Here is a 10,106-nt window from a genome sequence, read left to right on the forward strand (position 1 = left end):
TCAACATAGTCAACATAGTAAACATAGTAAACAGAGTCAACAGAGTCAACATAGTAAACAGAGTCAACATAGTAAACAGAGTCAACATAGTAAACAGAGTCAACATAGTAAACAGAGTCAACAGAGTCAACATAGTAAACTTAGTAAACAGAGTCAACAGAGTCAACATAGTAAACAGGGTCAACATAGTATGCAGAGTCAACATAGTAAACAGAGTCAACAGAGTCAACATAGTAAACAGAGTCAACATAGTATGCAGAGTCAACATAGTAAACAGAGTCAACAGAGTCAACATAATAAACAGAGTCAACAGAGTCAATATAGTAAACAGAGTCAACAGAGTCAACATAGTATGCAGAGTCAACATAATAAACAGAGTCAACAGAGTCAACATAGTAAACAGAGTCAACAGAGTCAACATAGTAAACAGAGTCAACAGTGTCAACAGAGTCAACATAGTAAACAGAGTCAACAGAGTCAACATAGTAAACAGAGTCAACAGAGTCAACAGAGTCAACATAGTAAACAGAGTCAACATAGTAAACAGAGTCAACATAGTATGCAGAGTCAACATAGTAAACCGAGTCAATAGAGTCAACATAGTAAACAGAGTCAACATAGTAAACAGAGTCAACATAGTAAACAGAGTCAACATAGTAAACATAGTAACAGAGTCAACAGAGTCAACATAGTATGCAGAGTCAACATAATAAACAGAGTCAACAGAGTAAACAGAGTCAACAGAGTCAACATAGTAAACAGAGTCAACAGAGTCAACATAGTAAACAGAGTCAACAGTGTCAACAGAGTCAACAGAGTCAACATAGTAAACAGAGTCAACAGAGTCAACATAGTAAACAGAGTCAACAGAGTCAACAGAGTCAACATAGTAAACAGAGTCAACATAGTAAACAGAGTCAACATAGTATGCAGAGTCAACATAGTAAACCGAGTCAACAGAGTCAACATAGTAAACAGAGTCAACATAGTAAACATAGTAAACAGAGTCAACAGAGTCAACATAGTAAACAGAGTCAACAGAGTCAACATAGTAAACAGAGTCAACATAGTCAACATAGTAAACAGAGTCAACGGAGTCAACAGAGTCAATATAGTAAACAGAGTCAACATAGTAAACAGAGTCAACATAGTAAACATAGTAAACAGAGTCAACAGAGTCAACATCGTCAACATAGTAAACATAGTAAACAGAGTCAACATAGTAAACAGAGTCAACAGAGTCAACAAAGTATGCAGAGTCAACATAGTAAACAGAGTCAACAGAGTCAACATAGTATGCAGAGTCAACATAGTAAACATAGTATGCAGAGTCAACATAGTTTTTAGAGTCAACATAGTCAACATAGTAAACAGAGTCAACAGAGTCAACATAGTAAACAGAGTCAACATAGTAAACAGAGTCAACATAGTAAACAGAGTCAACAGAGTCAACATAGTAAACAGAGTCAACATAATAAACAGAGTCAACAGGGTCAACATAGTAAACAGAGTCAACAGGGTCAACATAGTAAACAGAGTCAACAAAGTCAACATAGTAAACAGAGTCAACATAGTAAACAGAGTCAACATAGTAAACAGAGTCAACAGAGTCAACATAGTCAACATAGTAAACAGGGTCAACAGAGTCAACATAGTAAACAGAGTCAACAGAGTCAACATAGTAAACAGAGTCAACATAGTAAACATAGTATGCAGAGTCAACATAGTATGCAGAGTCAACATAGTCAACATAGTAAACAGAGTCAACATAGTATGCAGAGTCAACATAGTAAACAGAGTCAACATAGTAAACAGAGTCAACAGAGTCAACATAGTCAACATAGTAAACAGGGTCAACAGAGTCAACATAGTAAACAGAGTCAACATAGTAAACATAGTATGCAGAGTCAACATAGTATGCAGAGTCAACATAGTCAACATAGTAAACAGAGTCAACATAGTAAACAGAGTCAACAGAGTCAACAGAGTCAACATAATAAACAGAGTCAACATAGTATGCAGAGTCAACATAGTAAACATAGTAAACAGAGTCAACATAGTCAACAGAGTCAACATAGTATGCAGAGTCAACATAGTAAACATAGTATGCAGAGTCAACATAGTATGCAGAGTCAACATAGTCAACATAGTAAACAGAGTCAACATAATAAACAGAGTCAACATAGTATGCGGAGTCAACATAGTAAACATAGTAAACAGAGTCAACAGAGTCAACATAGTCAACAGAGTCAACATAGTAAACAGAGTCAACATAGTAAACATAGTAAACAGAGTCAACATAGTAAACATAGTATGCAGAGTCAACATAGTAAATAGAGTCAACATAGTATGCGGAGTCAACATAGTAAACATAGTAAACAGAGTCAACAGAGTCAACATAGTATGCGGAGTCAACATAGTAAACATAGTAAACAGAGTCAACATAATAAACAGAGTCAACATAGTATGCGGAGTCAACATAGTAAACATAGTAAACAGAGTCAACAGAGTCAACATAGTCAACATAGTAAACAGAGTCAACATAGTAAACAGAGTCAACAGAGTCAACAGAGTCAACATAATAAACAGAGTCAACATAGTATGCAGAGTCAACATAGTAAACATAGTCAACAGAGTCAACAGAGTCAACAGAGTCAACATAGTATGCAGAGTCAACATAGTATGCAGAGTCAACATAGTAAACATAGTAAACAGAGTCAACAGAGTCAACATAGTCAACATAGTATGCAGAGTCAACATAGTAAACATAGTAAATAGAGTCAACATGGTATGCAGAGTCAACATAGTATGCAGAGTCAACATAGTAAACATAGTATGCAGAGTCAACATAGTATGCAGAGTCAACATGGTCAACATAGTATGCAGAGTCAACAGAGTCAACAGAGTCAACATAGTAAACAGAGTCAACATAGTAAACAGAGTCAACAGAGTCAACAGAGTCAACATAATAAACAGAGTCAACAGAGTCAACATAGTAAACAGAGTCAACAGTGTCAACAGAGTTAACAGAGTCAACATAGTAAACAGAGTCAACAGAGTCAACATAGTAAACAGAGTCAACATAGTAAACATAGTCAACAGAGTCGACATAGTAAACAGAGTCAACATAGTATGCAGAGTCAACATAGTAAACATAGTATGCAGAGTCAACATAGTATGCAGAGTCAACATAGTCAACATAGTATGCAGAGTCAACAGAGTCAACATAGTAAACAGAGTCAACATAGTAAACAGAGTCAACATAATAAACAGAGTCAACATAGTATGCAGAGTCAACATAATAAACAGAGTCAACAGAGTCAACATAGTAAACAGAGTCAACAGAGTCAACAGAGTCAACATAGTCAACAGAGTCAACAGTGTCAACAGAGTCAACAGAGTCAACATAGTAAACAGAGTCAACAGAGTCAACATAGTAAACAGAGTCAACATAGTAAACAGAGTCAACAGAGTAAACAGAGTCAACAGAGTCAACATAGTCAACATAGTAAACATAGTAAACAGAGTCAACAGAGTCAACATAGTAAACAGAGTCAACATAGTAAACAGAGTCAACATAGTAAACAGAGTCAACATAGTAAACAGAGTCAACAGAGTCAACATAGTAAACTTAGTAAACAGAGTCAACAGAGTCAACATAGTAAACAGGGTCAACATAGTATGCAGAGTCAACATAGTAAACAGAGTCAACAGAGTCAACATAGTAAACAGAGTCAACATAGTATGCAGAGTCAACATAGTAAACAGAGTCAACAGAGTCAACATAATAAACAGAGTCAACAGAGTCAATATAGTAAACAGAGTCAACAGAGTCAACATAGTATGCAGAGTCAACATAATAAACAGAGTCAACAGAGTCAACATAGTAAACAGAGTCAACAGAGTCAACATAGTAAACAGAGTCAACAGTGTCAACAGAGTCAACATAGTAAACAGAGTCAACAGAGTCAACATAGTAAACAGAGTCAACAGAGTCAACAGAGTCAACATAGTAAACAGAGTCAACATAGTAAACAGAGTCAACATAGTATGCAGAGTCAACATAGTAAACCGAGTCAATAGAGTCAACATAGTAAACAGAGTCAACATAGTAAACAGAGTCAACATAGTAAACAGAGTCAACATAGTAAACATAGTAACAGAGTCAACAGAGTCAACATAGTATGCAGAGTCAACATAATAAACAGAGTCAACAGAGTCAACAGAGTCAACATAGTAAACAGAGTCAACAGAGTCAACATAGTAAACAGAGTCAACAGTGTCAACAGAGTCAACAGAGTCAACATAGTAAACAGAGTCAACAGAGTCAACATAGTAAACAGAGTCAACAGAGTCAACAGAGTCAACATAGTAAACAGAGTCAACATAGTAAACAGAGTCAACATAGTATGCAGAGTCAACATAGTAAACCGAGTCAACAGAGTCAACATAGTAAACAGAGTCAACATAGTAAACATAGTAAACAGAGTCAACAGAGTCAACATAGTAAACAGAGTCAACAGAGTCAACATAGTAAACAGAGTCAACATAGTCAACATAGTAAACAGAGTCAACGGAGTCAACAGAGTCAATATAGTAAACAGAGTCAACATAGTAAACAGAGTCAACATAGTAAACATAGTAAACAGAGTCAACAGAGTCAACATCGTCAACATAGTAAACATAGTAAACAGAGTCAACATAGTAAACAGAGTCAACAGAGTCAACAAAGTAAACAGAGTATACAGAGTCAACATAGTAAACAGAGTCAACATAGTAAACAGAGTCAACATAGTATGCAGAGTCAACATAGTAAACATAGTAAACAGAGTCAACAGAGTCAACATAGTATGCAGAGTCAACATAGTAACAGAGTCAACATAGTATGCAGTCAACATAGTAAACATAGTAAACAGAGTCAACAGAGTCAACATAGTATGCAGAGTCAACATAGTAACAGAGTCAACATAGTAAACAGAGTCAACATAGTATGCAGAGTCAACATAGTATGCAGAGTCAACATAGTATGCAGAGTCAACATAGTAAACAGAGTCAACAGAGTCAACATAGTATGCAGAGTCAACATAGTAAACAGAGTCAACAGAGTCAACATAGTATGCAGAGTCAACATAGTAAACATAGTATGCAGAGTCAACATAGTTTTTAGAGTCAACATAGTCAACATAGTAAACAGAGTCAACAGAGTCAACATAGTAAACAGAGTCAACATAGTAAACAGAGTCAACATAGTAAACAGAGTCAACAGAGTCAACATAGTAAACAGAGTCAACATAATAAACAGAGTCAACAGGGTCAACATAGTAAACAGAGTCAACAGGGTCAACATAGTAAACAGAGTCAACAAAGTCAACATAGTAAACAGAGTCAACATAGTAAACAGAGTCAACATAGTAACAGAGTCAACAGAGTCAACATAGTCAACATAGTAAACAGGGTCAACAGAGTCAACATAGTAAACAGAGTCAACATAGTAAACAGAGTCAACATAGTAAACATAGTATGCAGAGTCAACATAGTATGCAGAGTCAACATAGTAAACAGAGTCAACATAGTAAACAGAGTCAACAGAGTCAACATAGTAAACAGAGTCAACATAGTAAACAGAGTCAACATAGTCAACATAGTAAACAGGGTCAACAGAGTCAACATAGTAAACAGAGTCAACATAGTAAACAGAGTCAACATAGTAAACATAGTATGCAGAGTCAACATAGTATGCAGAGTCAACATAGTCAACATAGTAAACAGAGTCAACATAGTAAACAGAGTCAACAGAGTCAACAGAGTCAACATAATAAACAGAGTCAACATAGTATGCAGAGTCAACATAGTAAACATAGTAAACAGAGTCAACATAGTCAACAGAGTCAACATAGTCAACATAGTAAACAGAGTCAACATAATAAACAGAGTCAACATAGTATGCGGAGTCAACATAGTAAACATAGTAAACAGAGTCAACAGAGTCAACATAGTCAACAGAGTCAACATAGTAAACAGAGTCAACATAGTAAACATAGTAAACAGAGTCAACAAAGTCAACATAGTATGATGAGTCAACATAGTAAACATAGTATGCAGAGTCAACATAGTATGCAGGGTCAACATAGTCAACATAGTAAACAGAGTCAACATAGTAAACAGAGTCAACAGAGTCAACAGAGTCAACATAATAAACAGAGTCAACATAGTATGCAGAGTCAACATAGTAAACATAGTCAACAGAGTCAACAGAGTCAACATAGTAAACAAGTCAACATAGTATGCAGAGTCAACATAGTATGCAGAGTCAACATAGTAAACATAGTAAACAGAGTCAACAGAGTCAACATAGTCAACATAGTATGCAGAGTCAACATAGTAAACATAGTAAATAGAGTCAACATGGTATGCAGAGTCAACATAGTCAACATAGTATGCAGAGTCAACATAGTATGCAGAGTCAACATAGTAAACATAGTATGCAGAGTCAACATAGTATGCAGAGTCAACATGGTCAACATAGTATGCAGAGTCAACAGAGTCAACAGAGTCAACATAGTAAACAGAGTCAACATAGTAAACAGAGTCAACAGAGTCAACAGAGTCAACATAATAAACAGAGTCAACAGAGTCAACATAGTAAACAGAGTCAACAGTGTCAACAGAGTTAACAGAGTCAACATAGTAAACAGAGTCAACAGAGTCAACATAGTAAACAGAGTCAACATAGTAAACATAGTCAACAGAGTCGACATAGTAAACAGAGTCAACATAGTATGCAGAGTCAACATAGTAAACATAGTATGCAGAGTCAACATAGTATGCAGAGTCAACATAGTCAACATAGTATGCAGAGTCAACATAGTAAACAGAGTCAACATAGTAAACAGAGTCAACATAATAAACAGAGTCAACATAGTATGCAGAGTCAACATAATAAACAGAGTCAACAGAGTCAACATAGTAAACAGAGTCAACAGAGTCAACAGAGTCAACATAGTCAACAGAGTCAACAGTGTCAACAGAGTCAACAGAGTCAACATAGTAAACAGAGTCAACAGAGTCAACATAGTAAACAGAGTCAACATAGTAAACATAGTAAACAGAGTCAACAGAGTCAACATAGTCAACATAGTAAACATAGTAAACAGAGTCAACAGAGTCAACATAGTAAACAGAGTCAACATAGTAAACAGAGTCAACATAGTAAACAGAGTCAACATAGTAAACAGAGTCAACAGAGTCAACATAGTAAACTTAGTAAACAGAGTCAACAGAGTCAACATAGTAAACAGAGTCAACATAGTATGCAGAGTCAACATAGTAAACAGAGTCAACAGAGTCAACATAGTAAACAGAGTCAACATAGTATGCAGAGTCAACATAGTAAACAGAGTCAACAGAGTCAACATAATAAACAGAGTCAACAGAGTCAATATAGTAAACAGAGTCAACAGAGTCAACATAGTATGCAGAGTCAACATAATAAACAGAGTCAACAGAGTCAACATAGTAAACAGAGTCAACAGAGTCAACATAGTAAACAGAGTCAACAGTGTCAACAGAGTCAACAGAGTCAACATAGTAAACAGAGTCAACAGAGTCAACATAGTAAACAGAGTCAACAGAGTCAACAGAGTCAACATAGTAAACAGAGTCAACATAGTAAACAGAGTCAACATAGTATGCAGAGTCAACATAGTAAACCGAGTCAATAGAGTCAACATAGTAAACAGAGTCAACATAGTAAACAGAGTCAACATAGTAAACAGAGTCAACATAGTAAACATAGTAACAGAGTCAACAGAGTCAACATAATAAACAGAGTCAACAGAGTAAACAGAGTCAACAGAGTCAACAGAGTCAACATAGTAAACATAATAAACAGAGTCAACATAGTAAACAGAGTCAACATAGTATGCAGAGTCAACATAATAAACAGAGTCAACAGAGTCAACATAGTAAACAGAGTCAACATAGTATGCAGAGTCAACAGAGTCAACATAGTCAACATAGTAAACAGAGTCAACAGTCAACATAGTATGCAGCGAATGCAGAGTAAACATAGTATGCAGAGTAAGCAGAGTATGCAGAGTATGCAGAGTAAGCAGAGTATGCAGAGTAAGCAGAGTATGCAGAGTAAACATAGTATGCAGAGTAATCAGAGTATGCAGAGTAAACATAGTATGCAGAGTAATCAGAGTATGCAGAGTAATCAGAGAATGCAGAGTAAGCAGAGTATGCAGAGTAAACATAGTATGCAGAGAATGCAGAGTATGTAGAGTATGCAGAGTATGCAGAGTAAGCAGAGTATGCAGAGTAAGCAGAGTATGCAGAGTATGCAGCGAATGCAGAGTAAACATAGTATGCAGAGCAATCAGAGAATGCAGAGTATGCAGAGTAAACATAGTATGCAGAGAATGCAGAGTATGTAGAGTATGCAGAGTATGCAGAGTCAACATAGTAAACAGAGTAAACATAGTCAACAGAGTAAACATATTCAACATAGTAAACAGAGTCAACAGAGTCAGCAGAGTATTCAGAGTAAACAGAGTAATCAGAGTATGCAGAGTAAACAGAGTAAACAGTAAACAGAGTAAACATAGTCAACATAGTAAACAGAGTCAACAGAGTAAACAGAGTCAACAGAGTATGCAGAGTCAACAGAGTATGCAGAGTACGCAGAGTATGCAGTCAACAGAGTATGCAGAGTAAATAGAGTATGCAGAGTAAATAGAGTATGCAGAGTAAGCATAGTATGCAGAGTAAATAGAGTAAGCAGAGTAAGCAGAGTCAACCGAGTATGCAGAGTAAATAGAGTATGCAGAGTAAGCAGAGTATGCAGAGTAAACAGAGTAAGCATAGTAAGCAGAGTAAGCAGAGTAAACAGAGTAAGCATAGTAAGCAGAGTATGCAGAGTAAGCAGAGTAAGCAGAGTCAACCGAGTATGCAGAGTAAATAGAGTATGCAGAGTAAGCAGAGTATGCAGAGTAAACAGAGTAAGCATATTAAGCAGAGTAAGCAGAGTATGCAGAGTAAACAGAGTAAGCATAGTAATCAGAGTAAATAGAGTATGCAGAGTAAATAGTTTCTGCTGCACACTATGACATCAAATCTCAGGTTCAATTTAAAAACCATCTTATCTGTCACACACACACACACACACACACACACACACACACACACACACACACACACACACACACACACACACACACACACACACACACACACACACAGGATAAACCCTTATCTGTCACACACACACACAGGATAAACCCTTATCTGTCACACACACACACACAGGATAAACCCTTATCTGTCACACACACACACAGGATAAACCCCTATCTGTCACACACACAGGATAAACCCCTATCTGTCACACACACAGGATAAACCCCTATCTGTCACACACACACACACACCCAGGATAAACCCCTATCTGTCACACACACACACACAGGATAAACCCCTATCTGTCACACACACACACAGGATAAACCCCTATCTGTCACACACACACACAGGATAAACCCTTATCTGTCACTCACACAGAGAGGATAAATCCTTACCTGTCACTGCAGTTTGAAAACTGGATGCTGTCCACTTTATCCTGAGGGAGAGAGAGAAAGAGAAACAGAGAGAGAAACAGAGAGAGATAGAAAGAGAAACAGAGAGAGATAGAAACAGAGATACAGAGAGAGATAGAAAAGATGGCACAAGGCATTATATCTCTGAATATTCACTCTACACCTCAGAATCAGTGTCTGTCATTATCACATACAGTACATGGAGGCACTCACAGTGTGTGACTCCAGCTCAGAGATCTTCTGTGGTTGTCCAGAACCGAAGTAGAACACTCTGATGATGTGGTCTGTACTACCTGTAGCTAGGAACATACCCCCTGGACACACACAATCAATCATCACCTCAATCGACAGCAGATCCATGGTCAATCCAAGTCCATTCTGATTTCCTTTATTTCACTTTAAAACTATTTGTAATGTAAATGTCAGATGGTGTCCATGGTTACCTGCGCTGAAGGAAGAGCAGATCATCTGAACTCCAGGTCTGGACCGCTCCGTGAACTTACCAGGCCC

General features: G+C 37.0%; 1 protein-coding gene across 3 annotated transcripts in view; it reads right to left on the reverse strand.

The window, feature by feature from the left end:
- phip (PHIP subunit of CUL4-Ring ligase complex) overlaps positions 1 to 10,106 on the reverse strand; it is a 135,513-nt gene that overhangs the window by 83,764 nt on the left and 41,643 nt on the right. For all 3 annotated transcript variants that reach the window (XM_031836720.1, XM_031836719.1, XM_031836722.1), the window contains 3 exons: positions 10,040 to 10,106; positions 9,810 to 9,910; positions 9,579 to 9,619 (listed from right to left, as the gene is read on the reverse strand). The exon at positions 10,040 to 10,106 is cut by the window's right edge and continues 4 nt beyond it. In XM_031836720.1, the coding sequence (XP_031692580.1) occupies positions 9,579 to 9,619; positions 9,810 to 9,910; positions 10,040 to 10,106 (209 nt within the window). The remainder of the gene's footprint in view (positions 1 to 9,578; positions 9,620 to 9,809; positions 9,911 to 10,039) is intronic.

Source organism: Oncorhynchus kisutch, linkage group LG12 (genome assembly GCF_002021735.2).
Source record: "Oncorhynchus kisutch isolate 150728-3 linkage group LG12, Okis_V2, whole genome shotgun sequence".
Taxonomy (NCBI): domain Eukaryota; kingdom Metazoa; phylum Chordata; class Actinopteri; order Salmoniformes; family Salmonidae; genus Oncorhynchus; species Oncorhynchus kisutch.